We start from the raw sequence: 17,912 nt of genomic DNA on the forward strand, positions 1-17,912 counted from the left end.
CAAATCTAATAGTGGAAGGTGGGTCTGATTATACCACATCTGCTGGCCAGGGGAGGAAGCAAACGAAAGGATACAGACAGGACAGCATGGGATCGCAGCTACAGGTTTCTATAAGGAAAAACATTTCCCTGACTGTTTTAAATCTATTTTTTTTTTACCTCCCGGAAAGAATCATCTGCAATCCCACACTGTCCTGTCTGCATATTCTTTTACTTCCTCATCTGGCCAGGAGCTGTGGTATGATCAGACCATGTTCCTGCACAGTCAGACCCAGCCATCACACAGCACTCAGCAGGGGCACATTTATAAGATTATCTCAGCATAGGAACATTTATTTTAGCACATTCAATTGTGGAACTTATTTTTATTTCTCCTCCATATATCTCTGAACTAATCTCCCGATATCTTCCCTCGCGTAATCTCCGGTCCTCCCAAGACCTCCTTCTCTCCTCCACACTTATTCACTCCTCACCCAACCACCTCCAAGACTTCTCCCCAATATCCCCCATCCTATGGAATTCTTTGCCCCAACACATCCGACTATCAACCACATTTGGATTCTTCAGACGGAATCTGAAAACCCACTTCTTTAGGAAAGCCTACAGCCTGCAATGACCCCGCTGCCTCCTCACCACTAATGTAGCAACCGCCTCACCAACACCAGAGCTGCTGCAACCCTCAACCTATTGTCTCCTTCCCCACCATCCTGTAGAAAGTAAGCCCGCAAGGTCAGGGTCCTCGCCCCTCTGTATCAGTCTGTAATTATTCGTTTGTTTGCTGTAAGTGATATCTGTAATTTGTATGTAACCCCTTCTCATGTACAGCACCATGGAATCAATGGTGCTATATAAATAAACATAATATTCTAAAACCCCTTTAAGCCTTTTATCTTTTTTTTTTGCATACAAATTTAAACAGTATATTTTTTTTTATCAGGGAGCTACAGATTGCATCGATAAAGGTGTGGATGATATTATCTTTCAGATACCAACATGCAAAACAATGGGGAGACAAAGAGCGCAATAGGGCCTTATCCACGTTACACAGAGAAGAATATACACCAAATTTGCTCACCTGGTTAGGATGAGATTAGAGCATATAGATAGCGGCTGCTGCAGATCCACAGGTCTTCACCGACCAGAGAAAATAATGTCTTCAAAGGGAGATTTGTAGTTAAAGTTCCGCGCTGCCGCGGAGGTGGTATTTCCTGATGAAGGGGGCATGAGACCCCTGAAACGCGTAGAATAAAACCACTGTGAATCAACTATAGTCTCCTGAAATTCATCTTAGCCGCAGCGCGGAACTTAACTACAAATCTCCCTTTGAAGACTAGATATCAACATGAGCATTTAATAGTTGGGAAATGGGATAATGCTGACAGACTCTCTTTAAATCAGTTAAATCTGACAATGTGGCCCCCAAGCAGGCAATGATTCTATGTCTTAAGGGATGTATAGCTCAACCGTACTCTAGTCTCGTAACGCTGCGGCTATTTAAGTTTCCATCCAAGACTATTTTTAGGTGGAGAAAAGATTTATCGGATTAACCTGAGCAGCTATGATCTGATATTCTGAGTTCAGTACCACTTGCAAAGTTTACCCTGGCTCTTGGATTATCTGAACTGTACATCATTAGTATGTCCATATAATATACCTATGTTTTATATTATGTTTTTTATTATGTGTTTATTTATTTTTTTGCATGAAATTAAATTATTTTTTTATATTGTCCTAGATATCATGTAATATAATACATCAATATAATACATCTTATATAGCTGATAATGCCTTTTCTTATTATATGTAGCAGAGACTGAATTCACGTTATAGTGTTATGAAACATATTTTTTTATGGGACAAGGAATATACTGAGACTAAGATATCAGGGACTCTGACAGGAGTCTTGTAATCTCGTAAAGACCAAGATTAACCTTGACACTGTTAATATCTTAACATGGTACATGAATACATTCCTTCTTTGGATGGCATCAGGTTGGATTAAGCATCCTGTGACTGCCAAGACATATCGGGGTCAGTTTAAAAGCTACTATACAACACTTTGGGAAGACCCTTAGTAGGGGATCTGTGCTGAGGGGACTGCCAGTAACGGAGAGACCCCAGAATACAGAACACCCTGAGTTATTTTTATCTGCTATCAAAATAGAACAAAGAAGCTGAATGAATTATCTGGACTTAAAGAATAAGTGTAATTGCTTAATCAGTTGCCAGAGCCACATCCTAACTTATTCTTCTGCCGAAACACAAAGCCTTTTCCTTTCGAAGAAAGCCTCAAGAGCTGTAAATAGCAATTGTAGCCGCAACAAAAATCTACTTCTAGAAAGAAATAAAACATAAAAGTAATGGGTAGTTCAAGCAGCTCTACGGTGGATGACCTGCAGGCAGTGGAAATCCACCACTGGTACAAGAAGTTCATGACTGAATGTCCATCAGGACAGCTAACCCTACATGAATTCAAGCAGTTCTTCGGTTTGCGAGGACTTAGTGGAGAAGCCAATAGCTACATAGAGCAAATGTTTCGTACGTTTGATATGAATAAGGTAAGATCATCTACCATTCTATGGATTCTTACGTTCTACTCTTTCTTCAATGCAACCTATTCATTGGCAAATATCAATTACTTACGTTCTACTATACATAGATTAATTCCTCTGATCAAAGGGAGCACAACTTGTCTGGTTGCTTTTAGTTTCTAATGATGGCTCTGGCTTGTTCGTTCACTCAGGAGATAATAATTATGACATATATTGTGTATTATTGGGCATTTCATGAAGAATTTGTCTAAACGGTTTATAAACTATTATATATATATATATATGTATATATATATATATATATATTATACCCAGCTATGTACTAAAGCTACCAATGGAAAAATACAGATAAGACTGTACATCATATTTTCTAAATATCGAGTTGTTTTGCCATGAATTATATCACAGAGCTAGATGTGCTTAATCCATAATTTAGTACTTATTTCCGTCAATTAGTCATACATGCAAGTGGTGACAACATGGTTTTGCCTCTCTACAATACAATAGGAATATTTTGTACAGTTTGAGGCACTGAATTTTATACACTATATAGAAATAGACCAATGGACAATACAGAGGTCTGCTTAATGATCTTCAGTATTTCTACCTAGTCCTGCAGCAATGACAAGGAGGCATCTTCTACAGGTAGAGGAATAAAGGTATCACCCTATAGACCGGTATTTTTTACTTCCCCGACAGTGACACTATGGAACTCTCTAATCAAACAGGTAGGTGGTACATTCAGCAAATTACAGATAGGAAGGAGCTGCGCACCTAAAGGCATGTGAAGATGCTTCAAATAGAATGTATTGGCAGTATTTCATATCCATTGTGTACCTGCGGTAAGTACAGTATTACATAACGTTTCAGGTGAAGACCCATCATGAGATATATAGACTATGTTCAATGTAAAGTGATCCAGGGTGCGTAGTGGGCTTCTGGTTGTCCTTGGGATCCTGGTGGCCTTGTTTGGGGGACACTCACCCCGCACCCTGGATCACTTTACCCTTTTTGCAGTCAGCATAGCCTATGTGTTGGATGACGGGTTGTTCACTTAAAACTTTATGTACTGCGGCATTTAACCCCTTTACCCCCAAGGGTGGTTTACACGTTAATGACCCGGACAATTTTTACAATTCTGACCTCTGTCGCTTTATGAGGTAACTCTAAAATGCTTCCATGGATCCTAGTGATTCTGACACTGTTTTCTCGTGACATATTGTACTTCATGTTAGTGGTAAAATTTCTTTGATATGACTTGCAATTATTTGTAGAAAAACGGAAATCTAGCAAAAATTTAGAACATTTTGCAATTTTTCAACTTTGAATTTTCATGCCCTTAAATCACACAGATATGTCACACAAAATACTTAATAAGTAACATTTCCCACATGTCTACTTTACATCAGCATAATTTTGGAACCAAAATTTTTTAGGGAGTTATAAGGGTTAAAAGTTGAATTCTCATTTTTACAACACCATTTTTTGAGGGGTCTATATGATACAAGATACCCAAAAGTGACACCATTCTAAAAAGTGCACCCCTCAAGGAGTGCAAAACCACATTCAAGAAGTTTATTAACCCTTCTGAAGCTTCACAGGAATTTTTGGAATGTTTAAAAAATATGAACATTTAACTTTTTTTTCACAAAAAAATTACTTCAGGTCCAATTTTAATATTTTCCCAAGGGTAACAGGAGAAATTGGACCCGGAAAGTTATTGTCCAATTTGTCCTGAGTACGCTGATTCCCCATATATGGGGGGTAACCACTGTTTCGGCACATGGCAGAGCACAAAAGGGAAGGAGCACCGTTTGACTTTTTCAATGCAAAACTGGCTGGAATTGAGATCGGATGCCATGTCGCATTTTTAAAGCCCCTGATGTGCCTAAACAGTGGAAAACCCCCACAAGTGACCCCATTTTGGAAAGTAGACCCCCCAAGGAACTTATCTAGATCTGTGGTGAGAGCTTTGAACCCCCAAGGGCTTCACAGAAGTTTATAACGTACAGCCATAAAATTAAAAAAAATCATTTTTTTTCCACAAAAATTATCTTTTCACCCCCAATATTTATTTTCCCAAGGGTAATAGGACCCTAAAAAGTTATTGTGCAATTTGTCTTGAGTATGCTGATACCCCTTATGTGGGGGTAAACCACTGTTTGGGCGCATGGATGAGCTCAGAAGGGAAGGAGCGCCGTTTGACTTTTTCAATGCAGAATTGGCTGGATGCCATGTCGCATTTGGAGGGCTCCTGATGTGCCTAAACAGTGGAAACCCCTCACAAATGACACTGTTTTGGAAACTAGACCCACGCAAGGAACTTATGTAGATGTGTCTTGAGCACTTCAAACCCCAAAAGGCTTTACAGACGTTTATAACGTAGAGCCGTAAAATAAAAAAAATCATAGTTTTCCATAAAAATGATCTTTTCACCTCCAATTTTTATTTTCTTAAGGGTAACAAGACCCCAAAAGTTATTGTGCAATTTGTCCTGAGTATGCTGATACCCCATATGTAGGGGAAAACCACTGTTTGGGTGCATGGCAGAGCTCGGAAGGGAAGGAGCGCTGTTTGACTTTTTCAATGCAAAATTGGCTGTAAATTGAGATCGGACGCCATGTCGCATTTGGAGAGCCCCTGATGTGCCTAAACAGTGGAAAACCCCAACAAGTGACCCCATTTTGGAAAGTAGACCCCCCAAGGAACTTATCTAGATCTGTGGTGAGAACTTTGAACCCCCCCAGGTGTTTCATTAAAGTTTATAACTAGTGATGAGCGAGTATAATCGTTGCTCGGGTTTTCCCGACCATGCTTGGGTGGTCTTAGAGTATTTGTGACTGCTCAAAGATTTTGTTTTCCTTGCCGCAGCTGCATGATTTGCAGCTACTAGACAGCTTGATTACATGTGGGGATTCCCTAGCAACCAGTCAACCCCCACATGTACTCAGGCTGGCTAACAGCTGTAAATCATGCAGCTGTCAGCAAAATCTAAATCTCTGAGCAGTCACAAATACTCGGAGACCACCCGAGTAACTAGTACATTCGCTCATCACTATTTATAATGCCAGAGAGTGAAAATAAAAAAATATTTTTTCCAAAAACATGATCTTTTAGTCCCCAATTTTTTATTTTCCCAAGGGTAACAGGAGAAATTGGACCCCAAAAGTTGTTGTCTAATTTGTCCTGAGTACGCTGATACTGCATACGTGGGAGAAAGCTACTATGTGGGCACACGTCGGGGCTTGTAAAGGAAGTAGTGATGTTGTCACGGGGCTACCGCGACAGAGAGGTTCCAGAGAACCGCAGCGCTCTGGGCCTCGTTCACACACAGTGAACAGAAGCTCTTCACCTGTATTCTGACCTAGCTGCTTTGTGCCAGCAGTGCAGGAGTTAACCTTATTGCTAAGTTGCTGAGAGCTGGGTCTCTCAGCTGAAGTGGATTTTGTAATCTGATCCTCTATATAGACCCAGTCCTGACTTCAGCTAGTGTCAGTGATCAGTTCTACTGCCTGGCTTGGAGGTTGAAGGAGCTTAGTGTTGGTGTTGGAGGTTTATTTACAGAGATTGGTGTCTGCAATTTTGGTTGCATGTTAAACCTGTTTTCCTTCCTAAGTTTATTCCTTCTCTTCCCTTCTCTGTGTTTCCTCTGTGGTTGTGTGAGCATTTGGTGAGTTTGAGACTTTTAGTTACCTTGTCTGTATACCCTGTTATTTGTTGTATTATTACACTGGTGCAGTCCACCTCCTTTGGGGGGAGAGGGGGCCCCTGATAGGGCCTGCTCAGGAGACAGGGATACACTGGCAGCTCGGGCCAACTAACCATTATAGGTACCCCCGAGATAAGGGAAAGCCAGGTCCCCACTTAAGTGATAGGGACAGGTGCGGGTCCCAGTATGCCGTCCTGCCCCTTTATCGTCGTTTACGGCGTGACAGATGTTTTGGAATGCAGACTTTGATGGAATGGTCTGCGGGCGTCATGTCGCATTTGGAGAGCGCCTGATGTGCCTAAACAGTGGAAACCCCCCAATTCTAACTCCATCCCTAACCCCAACACTCCCGTAATTCTAGCCATAACCCTAACCACAAACCTAACCCTAACACAACCCTAATCCCAACCCAAATCCTAACTTTATCCCCCAACCTTAACTGTAGACCCAACCCTAACCTTAACTTTAGCCCCAAACCTAACCCTAGCTTTAGCCCCAACCCTAGCTTTAGCCCCAACCCTAACTTTAGCTCTAACCCTAATGGGAAAATGGAAATAAATACATTTTTTAATTTTATTATTTTAACCTAACTAAGGGGGTGATAAAGAGGGGTTTGATTTACTATTTATAGTGGGTTTTTATGTTTGGCAGCTGTCACACGCTAAAAGACTCTTTATTGCAAAAAACAGTTTTTGCATTACCACATTTTGAGAGCTATAATTTTTCCATATTTTGGCCAACAGAGTCATGTGAGGTCTTATTATTTGCGGGACGAGTTGACATTTTTATTGGTACCATTTTCGGGCACATGAAATTTTTTGATCGCTTTTTATTATGATTTTTGGGAGGCAGAATAAACAAAAACCGGCAATTCTTGAATTTCTTTTGGGGGGCGTTTATACCGTTCCTCGTTTGGTAAAATTGATAAAGCAGCTTTATTCTTCTGTTTAGTATGATTACAGCGATATCTCATTTATATTTTTTTATGTTCTGGCGCTTTTATACAATAAAAACAATTTTATATTAAAAAATAATTATTTTTGCATTGCTTTATTCTGCGAGCTCTAACTTTTTCATTTTTTTGCTGATGATGCTTTAGGGTGGATTGTTTTTTGTTGGACAAGATGACGTTTTCAGCAGAACCACGTTTATTTATATACGTATTTTTGATTGCGTGTTATTCCACTTTTTGTTCGGCGGTATGATGATAAAGCATTGTTTCTTTGACTTTTTTTAAGGAGTTCACTAAACGGGTTAACTAGTGGGACAGTTTTATAGGTCGGGTCGTTACGGACACGGCGATACTAAATATGTTTACTTTTATTGTTGTTTTCTATTTACATAAAGAACTGTATTTTCTGGAAAAATATTTATTTTTCTTTATTTAGGAATTTAAAAAAAATATTTTTACACACGTTAATTTTTTAAAAAACTTTTTTACTTTTTCCCAGCGTGGGACATCACTATATAGTGTCAGATCGCTGATCTGACACTTTGCACAGCACTGTGTCAGATCAGCGATCTGACAGGCAGTGAACGAGGCATCTCAAGTCCTGCTCTCAGCAGTCACTGACAAGCCACCTCCCTGCAGGACCCAGAAGGACCCGCGGCCAATCACATTGCCTTGTTCTGAGGGTCTCAGAGAAGCAGGCAGGGAGCTCCCTCCATGCGCGACACTTCCCTATGCTACCGGAACGCTGCAATCTTGTTTGATCGCAGTGTTGCAGGGGTTAAAGTGCACATAGTGTGTGGTGTCAGATGTGATAGTCATCTAACACCCGCCCACGATCGTCCGCGTTCCCCCGGTGAGCGTGGCTGATCGCGTATGATGCACTATACCGTCGATGGTCATACGGGCCCAGGTCACCTCGATGGGATAGTACGTCAGATGTCAGAAAGGGGTTGAAAGTTTGGGCACCCCTGGTCAAAATTACTGTTATTGTGAAAAGGTAAACAAGTTAAAGATAAATTGATCTCTAAAAGGCCTAAAGTTAAAGATGACACATTTCCTTTATACTTTAGGAAAAGCAAAATATTTTTTTTATCTGTTACATTTTAAAAATTACAAAAAAGAAAATGGGCGAAAGCAAAAGTTTGGGCACCCTGCATGGATAGCACCCCCTTTTGAAAGTATCATAGCTTGTAAATGCTTTTTGTAGTCAGACAAGAGTCATCTATTCTTGTTTGGGGGTTTGTTTTCATCCATTCTTCCAGTTCTGTGACATTCCTGGGTCATCTTGCATACACTGCTATTTTGAGGTCTAGCCACAGATTTTCAATGATGTTCAGATCAGGGGACTGTGAGGGCCATTGTAAAACCTTCAGCTTTTGAGGTAGTCTATTGTGGATTTTGACCTGTGGTTAAGATCATTTTATATTTGTAGAAGCCATCCTCTTTTCAACTTCAGCTTTTTTATTGATGGTGCTGTGCATCAAGAATTTGTTGAAATTTTATTGAATTCATTCTTCCCTGTACCCGTGAAATGTTCCCCTTTCCATTGGCTGCAACATAACGCCAAAGCATAATTGACTCACCCCCATGCTTAATGGTTGGCGTGATGTTCTTTGGTGTACAACACTTTTTTCACCAATCAGTTTTTTACGTCACTGACATCTACAGTATAGATCCTCAACTTTCCCTATTTTTAGGAAAGTTTTTTTTGTTTTAAACTTTTAATCATTAATATGAAAAGGTATTTTTTAGGGCTCTTTGTTTTTCTTTGTTTATCAAGACCCTGTTGTTCAATTGTTTGAATTTTGGGTTTTTATAAAGCTGAGAAATTTGCATCACCTGGCCTTTCTACATTAATTTCCAGTAGAAATATTTAGTAAAAACTATGGGTTTCCCATTCTTACCTATTTCCATCAGCTCTATATAAAATTATTTTGAAGTGCTCTCTTTAGATTTGAGATTTATTGTGGTCTGGTTAGAAAAATGAATAACAAATGGAATAGCATGGACCTAACCAGGATATTGAACAAGCCATAACTCTAACAGGCTAATTAAGGTCTGAAACCTTGGTCAAAGTTATCTGAGCACACAAATCTACAAGGGTGTTCAAACTTTTACATAGTCCCATTTTCTTGTTTGTAATTTTTAACATTTAAACAATGACAATATATGTTTTATACCTAACATACAAAGGACATATGCAATCTTTAACTTTAGGCCTTTTAGAAATCATTTCAACTTCAACTTGCTTAACTGTTCACAGTAACAGTAATTTTGACCAGGGGTGGCCAAACTTTTACATGACACTTTAATACTGTACTTACTGTGGTGTAGCAATGGATATGAAATACTGTTAAAAAATTCTATTTGCAGCATCTCCATGTGCCTTTATTGACAGTATTTCATATCCATTGGTTACACCGCAGTAAGTACAGTACTACCTAACATTTTTAGTGAAAAACCCTTCATCCAATGCATAGGCTGTGTTCACTGCATGTAGGATAAGGTGATCCAGGGTGTGGAGTGAGCTTCCCCAAACAAGGGCAACCAGGATCCAACTCTATCGAGGCATCCTGCTCTTCTTCACCCGAAACGTTACGTAATATTGTACTTACCATGGTTAAACAATAGATATGAAATACTGCCAATAAATTCTATTTGAAGCATCTCCATATGCCTTTAGGTGTGCAGCTCCTTCCCACTGTCTACTGTTTCACTCTGTCACACATTGTTGGTGATTCATTGAACAAGTCTTCCAAAGATACAATATCACAAAATATAAGTATTAGATTCTTCATCTTGTTCAGATTTTTCTGCAGCAAAAAACAAAGTACTGTCAGAAAAAATGAGTTTAATACTTTTTTAAATGTGTTTCTTCTTGCGTTTTTACCCATAATGGGTTCAAAAATGTTACAGAACCGCAGAAAGAGTTGATAGTCTGCAGAATTGAAAAAAAACATTTTGATGGTTCAAATCTGCAAGGGAAAAGTAGCTAGCATGTGCATGAGATTTTCAGAAATCTTTCATTTTGGTAATATTGTAAATTGCAGTATTTTTTTCCATTGAAAAATGTGGAAGAAAAAAGATGCAGTGCATGAACAAAACCTAAGGGTTTTGTTTTCTAAATTGTAATTTTTATTGAAAAGATTTCAAATTTTACAGGAAAGAAAAATTAATTAAGCATTTTAGATTTTCCACTATCATTTATAGATTACCAACTATTAACAACAACTATAGTAATAGTTAAACATTTTCTAGTAGATAAAGAGTTAAATTTTATAACCAAACACACAGACTTAGACAAAATGAAAAGGGGGAAATGATGTGGAATGTTACGACCTAGTTCTAGCCATCTCATTGAGGTCATATATTTAACATGGACCAAAAGGAATCCCAAGGAGACTAACCAAGGTTAAATCTCTCTACAGTATTCTCATTAAGGGCTGCCCAGTATTCAAGGTTCCTGATATCCTTGATGCGAGAATATAGATCTAGTTGGGAAGGTTGAAAGGTCTGCTTCCAGTAGTAGGCAATCAAACAGCGTGCTGCTGTTAACATACGTAAAAGCAATCTAATGGATCTCTTGGATATGAATTTAGGGAAAATATTTAATAGAAAGAGCTGAGGACTTAATGGGAGATCCACTCCAAAAACTTGCTTAGTGAGGAGTTGGACTGTCACCCAGAACGGTTTAATCAGTGGACAGTCCCAAAAAATGTGAAATATAGAACCTCTAGACAGGACGCAATGTCAGCAAAGGGAAGGAATAGATGGGTCCATTTTATGTAAAAAATCAGGTGTATGGTACCAGACATGAAGGATTTTGTACTGATTTTCTTTGTATGAAGTACAAGATGCAGTCTTGGCTGCTCTGGTCCAAACATTTCTCCATTCTACCACGGTCAGTGTTTTACCCAGATATTCCTCCCATTTGAGCATACAAGAGTATCTAGTTAGGGAATCTGTGTCTGGAGCCTGTAGAATATTGTAAATACTAGATATTAAACCTCTTGTTGTTGAACTATTCTTGCATCTCTCAAAGGAGGTAGGAATGGTGGTCTGTAGACCTTGGAATAATGATGAGGCAAAGTGCATAATTTTAATATATTGAAATAATGTAAGAGAGGGAGAATTTTGTTTTCAGCTCATCGTAGGAATGTAGAATACACGTTTTATAGTTGATTATTATTGAGTTATTATTATTTTATGACAGTGAAGTTAAACAAGTCAGATTGAGCTGGTAAGGGTTTTGTTTCGATGGGGAAACTTTGAATCGAGAAGGAGCAATTGCTTTTTAATGGGCAATCTTTTGATCAACAGTGCAGGATATCAGCTTGTTATGATTATTATTTTATAGTGCCCTTAGTTTCAGGGCACCGTACATGCTTATGTACATAGGTTTCATATAAAATATGTATAAAACACAAGATACACAACCAGTACAATTAAACATGGCTAAATATATGAGAGACTGATATATAGAGAGAGAACCCTGCCCGTGAGGGATTACAATCTACAAGGGAAGCAGACATTAGTTGTGGATAGAAGCCGTAGAAGCTGCTCATATAGCTGCTCATATAGCGGTGTAGTGGTAGTAGGGTTATTGTAGATTGTAGGCTTTTCTGCAGTTGTGTTTTTTTATAAGGTGTTTTTTGCATTTTAAGGTTTGAAAGAGTGGTTGAAGTTCTATTTAATTGGGGTAGAGACTTCAAGATGTCTTGCGCAATTCTCTTTTATTCTTTAAGATGATTGCGTGACAAGCAGGCAAGGCAAGAGCAAAAAAAGGAGGTCTTGTGAGGACTGGCGATTACGTGCGGGGAGATGGTAGGAGATTACGTAAGCGATATAATGAGGGGACAGGTTGTGTACAGCTTTTATAGACTTGTGTCTTTCGGACTAAGTTACGTAACTAAATCAGAGAGGTCACATCATTGCAAAGAAGTCTTAATAAGGGTAGACTATTTAGTCTTTATTTTAAACCTTTAATTCTCAAGGTATTTTGGGCCTTTCTAGTGCATAGACCAAAAGATAAATTGATGTCAACATTAATCACTCAGCCCTTTTTACTCTGGTCCCATTTTTTTCCTTTCAGTTGCAAAAGACTATGACCATCAATGTGCATACCAAGTGCCAAACACTAGTGAAGCTAGCTGTCCACAGTGGGCCCAAGTCATTTCATTGGTGCCTTTTTTGTTCAGCTTTTGGTGTTTTTGCCCTTTTTGCATCTAATAATTTTATTTTGTGACTTTTCTAAAATAACATTATTTACTTATTATATATATATATAGATAGATAGATAGATAGATAGATAGATAGATATACAGTACAGTTGAGATTTGTGATTTTCTGATATTTTCAGCTGATTTACCAACTGTAACAATTTAATAATCACACATTTTTGTGCAAAAGTACTCCAGATTCCCCTAGTGTTTATTTTATTTGCGGCACAAATTTTTGCTCAAATTTTGCACCATTTTAGTGGAACATGCAACTTTTTGTACTAAACAGTCGTCGCTAAACAGATCACAGATAAAAATAAAGAAACTTTTTAATTGTACGCAAAATTCATATATCACGTGCATCATTATAAAAAATTTGCACAAAAAACTGCATCAAGTACCATAAGACAAAAAAAATTATAATTTAAAGCTACCAGTCCCCTCCACCGCCTCCCACAAATGACAATTTTTTTTGTGTGCATTGGGTTCCTCTCTATATATTCCGCTCAAGATGTGAACAGAGGACAAACTGAAAATACCAACTCTGTTTTTCCTCTTTGGCATCATTATAAAACAAAATTAAGGCATAAAAGCTAAATAAATTTGTATATCTATACAAGGTTCACCATATTGGCTCTTTAAGATCAACGGAAAATCTCTAAAGCACCTTTGGGAGGGTGCACAGTTGCTGGGGCATTTCATTTCTTTAATTCCTGTCTATAGATGCCCTTTGGCACCACAACCCTTATATAGTGCTCACATGTTCTGTAACTTTGTACAGAGTTTGTCACCATTTCCATCAAACTCTTATCCGCAATCAGGCTTACAACTTTTATCCTATTTTTAGACAAACACATAGGTCAATTTTATAGGAAACCAATTAACTTCTTAGTATATTTTTGTGTGGGAGGAGGCAACTAGTGAAACCCAAGGAAGCATAGGGAGAAAATATAAACTTTTTAATGACGGTGATCTAACACATGTACTGATATTTTATATATATATACATATATATACTTTTTACCATTGCCTTGTATATTTTCATTATTATTAGAAATATGGCTTTGTTTTTTACAAATTGTTCTATTCATAGAAGAGTATTAAAGACCGGTGTAATACCCGGTACTCAATCTGTAGGTAGCGAGATAGGGGAGAATGAAAACAAAAAAATAAAATCTGTCTTTGCACTATATAAAAGGACACATATGCATGTTTTTCTCAATATCTGACATGAAATCGGAATAAACCTTTGCCGTTTTAGATCTATAATTGTTATTTGCAAAATGCCAGATTAATAAAAGCGATAATGTTTTAGGACATTTTTATTACTTACTGCAAAGTCAAAAGGTTATATACACTAAGATTACTATCCCTTTAAACAATTCTGGACTGCCCATATGATGATATCATGTGTTTGGACGCTTGTGATTTTGTTTTTATGGCAACATCTGAGTTAATTAGAGACACACCTGTGGATGTATTTTAATGCACACCTGAAACACACTGCTTTTTTGTTTTGTATCATGGGAAAGTCTAAAGAAATCAGCCAAGATATCAGGAAGAGAACTGTGAACATGCACAAGTCTGGCTCAACCTTGGGTACAATTTCAAAATTCCTGAAGGTGCATATCAATCCAAGGACAAAAGCAAAAGACCTTGTGAAGATGATGGCGGACGTTGGTAAGATTGTGTCAATATCCTCAATGAAACGAGTACTGTATCAACATGGACTGAAAGGCCCCTCTGCCAGGAAGAAGCAATTAATCCAAAAGAAACATAAAAAAGAAAGATTAATGTTTGCAAACGCACACAGGAACAAAGAGCTTTTTTTTAGACATGTCCTGTGGTCTGATGAAACTAAGATGGAACTTTTGGGGCATAACGACCATTGTTACGTTTGAAGTAAAAAGGAAAAGCTTGGAAGCCTAAGAACACCATCCCAACTGTGACACACGGTGGTGGCAGCATCATGTTGTGGGTTGTTTTTCTGCAAAAGGGACTGGTGAACTTCAGAAAATAGATGGCATCATGAGTAAAGAAGATTATGTGGCAATACTGAAGCAACATGTCAAGACATCAGCTAGGAAGTTAAAGCTTGAGCGGAAATGGGTCTTTAAAATGGACAATGACCTGAAGACTGCTGCCAAAATGGTAACAAAGTGGCTTAGGGATAACAAGGTCAATGTCTTGGAGTGGCCATCACAAAGCCCTGATCTCAATCCTATTGACAATTTATGGGCAAAGCTGAAAAGGCAGGTTCGAGTAAGGTGACCTACAAACCTGGATCAGTTACACCAGTTTTGTCAGAAGGAATGGACCTAAATTCCGACCAACTATTGTGAGAAGCTTGTGGAAGGTTTATTCTGATTTCATATCAGATATTGAGAAAAACATGCATATATGTCTTTTTATATAGTGTATGTAAACTTCTGGTTTCAACTGTACATGAAGCATCTCTGTTGTGAATTCTGTTGTCGGGCTCCCTCCTGTGGTCATGAATGGTACTTCGGCTGGTTCTGTCCATGGACTTCCTCTGGTGGGTGTTTCTGAGTTTCCTTCCACAGGTGACGAGGTTAATTCGTTAGCTGCTGCTCTATTTAACTCCACTTAGATCTTTGCTCCATGCCACCTGTCAATGTTCCAGTATTGGTCTAGTTCTCTCCTGGATCGTTCTTGTGACCTGTCTTCCCAGCAGAAGCTAAGTTCCAGCTTGTATTTCTTTGGTTTGCTATTTTTCTGTCCAGCTTGCTATTTTTATTGTTGTCTTGCTTGCTGGAAGCTCTGGGACACAGAGGGACCGCCTCCGCACCGTGAGTCGGTGCGGAGGGTCTTTTTGCGCCCTCTGTGTGGTCTTTTTGTAGGTTTTTGTGCTGACTGCAAAGTAACCTTTCCTATCCTCGGTCTGTTCAGCAAGTCGGGCCTCACTTTGCTAAATCTATTTCATCTCTATGTTTGTATTTTCATCTTTACTCACAGTCATTATATGTGGGGGCTGCCTTTTCCTTTGGGGAATTTCTCTGAGACAAGGTAGGCTTTATTTTTCTATCTTCAGGGCTAGCTAGTTCCTTAGGCTGTGCCGAGTTGCATAGGGAGCGTTAGGCGCAATCCACGGCTATTTCTAGTGTGTTTGATAGGATTAGGGATTGCGGTCAGCAGAGTTCCCACGTCCCAGAGCTCGTCCTTATTATCAGAAACTATCAGGTCATTCCGTGTGCTCTTAACCACTAGGTCCATTGTTGTCCTGACCACTAGGTCATAACAGTACAGGTGGCCCAAAGTACTAATGCATCTCAATAGAGGGATAAGAGAAGTTCTGAGACCATTTTTTTTTCTTTGCAGTGTTTTGTGTCTCTCTTTTCCCCTTTACCTCTGGGTGGTTCAGGACACTGGTGTAAACATGGACAGTCAAGGTCTGTCCTCTTGGATGGATAATCTCACTACAAGGGTACAAAACATTCAAGATTTTGTGGTTCAGAATCCGATGTCAGAGCCTAGGATTCCAATTCCTGATTTGTTTTTTGGTGATAGATCTAAGTTCTTGAATTTCAAAAATAATTGTAAATTGTTTCTTGCCTTGAAACCTCGCTCCTCAGGTGACCCTGTTCAACAAGTAAAGATCATTATTTCTTTGTTACGTGGTGACCCTCAAGACTGGGCATTTTCCCTTGCGCCAGGAGATCCGGCATTGCGTGATGTTGATGCGTTTTTCCTGGCGCTTGGATTGCTTTATGACGAACCTAATTCAGTGGATCAGGCAGAGAAAATCTTGCTGGCTCTGTGTCAGGGTCAGGATGAAGCGGAGATATATTGTCAGAAGTTTAGAAAGTGGTCTGTGCTCACTCAGTGGAATGAATGTGCCCTGGCAGCAATCTTCAGAAAGGGTCTCTCTGAAGCCCTTAAGGATGTCATGGTGGGATTTCCCATGCCTGCTGGTCTGAATGAGTCTATGTCCTTGGCCATTCAGATCGGTCGACGCTTGCGTGAGCGTAAAGCTGTGCACCATTTGGCGGTACTATCTGAGCATAGACCTGAGCCTATGCAATGTGATAGGACTTTGACCAGAGCTGAACGGCAAGAACACAGACGTCGGAATGGGCTATGTTTTTACTGTGGTGATTCCACTCATGCTATCTCCGATTGTCCTAAGCACACTAGGTGGTTCGCTAGGTCTGCCACCATTGGTACGGTACAGTCTAAATTTCTATTGTCTGTTACTCTGATTTGCTCTTTGTCATCCTATTCTGTTATGGCATTTGTGGATTCAGGCGCTGCCCTGAATTTGATGGACTTGGAGTATGCTAGGCGCTGTGGTTTTTTCTTGGAGCCCTTGCAGTATCCTATTCCATTGAGAGGAATTGATGCTACGCCTTTGGCCAAGAAGAAGCCTCAGTACTGGCCCAATTGACCATGTGCATGGCTCCTGCACATCAGGAGGATATCCGCTTTCTGGTGTTGCATAATCTGCATGATGTGGTCGTTTTGGGGTTGCCATGGCTACAGGTTCATAATCCAGTATTGGACTGGAAATCTATGTCTGTGTCCAGCTGGGGTTGCCAGGGGGTACATGGTGATGTTCCATTTTTGTCTATTTCGTCTTCCACTCCTTCTGAAGTTCCAGTGTTTTTGTCGGATTATCGGGATGTATTTGATGAGCCCAAAACCAGTGCCCTACCTTCTCATAGGGATTGCGATTGTGCAATTAATTTGATTCCTGGTGGTAAGTTTTCTAAGGGCCGATTGTTCAATTTATCTGTGCCAGAACACGCCGCTATGCGGAGTTATATAAAGGAATCCTTGGAGAAAGGCCATATTCGCACGTCGTCATCACCGTTAGGAGCAGGGTTCTTTTTTGTGGCCAAGAAGGATGGTTCTTTGAGACCTTGTATTGATTACCGCCTTCTTAATAAAATTAGTCAAATTTCAGTATCCTTTGCCGTTGCTGTCTGATTTGTTTGCTCGTATTAAAGGGGCTAGTTGGTTCACCAAGATAGATCTTCGAGGGGCGTATAATCTTGTGCGTATTAAACAAGGCGATGAATGGAAAACAGCATTTAATACGCCCGAGGGCCATTTTGAGTACCTGGTTATGCCATTCGGGCTTTCCAATGCTCCATCAGTATTTCAGTCCTTTATGCATGACATCTTCCGAGAGTACCTGGATAAATTCCTGATTGTGTATTTGGATGATATTTTGGTCTTTTCGGATGATTGGGAGTCTCATGTGAAGCAGGTCAGAATGGTGTTCCAGGTCCTTCGTGCGAATTCCTTGTTTGTGAAGGGGTCAAAGTGTCTCTTTGGAGTTCAGAAGGTTTCATTTTTGGGGTTCATTTTTTCCCCTTCTACTATCGAGATGGACCCTGTTAAAGTCCAGGCCATTTACGATTGGACTCAGCCGACATCTGTGAAGAGCCTGCAAAAGTTCCTGGGCTTTGCTAATTTTTATCGGCACTTCATTGCTAATTTTTCTACTGTTGCTAAACC

The 17,912-nt window shown here is 39.5% G+C and overlaps 1 protein-coding gene across 1 annotated transcript in view; it reads left to right on the forward strand.

Moving 5' to 3' along the window:
• The first annotated feature begins 2,065 nt into the window (after positions 1–2,065).
• LOC138676322 (guanylyl cyclase-activating protein 1-like) overlaps positions 2,066–17,912 on the forward strand; it is a 42,685-nt gene continuing 26,838 nt past the window's right edge. The window contains exon 1 of the mRNA XM_069765508.1: positions 2,066–2,557. Coding sequence (XP_069621609.1) covers positions 2,360–2,557 — 198 coding nt within the window. The 5' untranslated portion in view covers positions 2,066–2,359. The remainder of the gene's footprint in view (positions 2,558–17,912) is intronic.

Source organism: Ranitomeya imitator, chromosome 4, assembly GCF_032444005.1.
Source record: "Ranitomeya imitator isolate aRanImi1 chromosome 4, aRanImi1.pri, whole genome shotgun sequence".
NCBI lineage: Eukaryota > Metazoa > Chordata > Amphibia > Anura > Dendrobatidae > Ranitomeya > Ranitomeya imitator.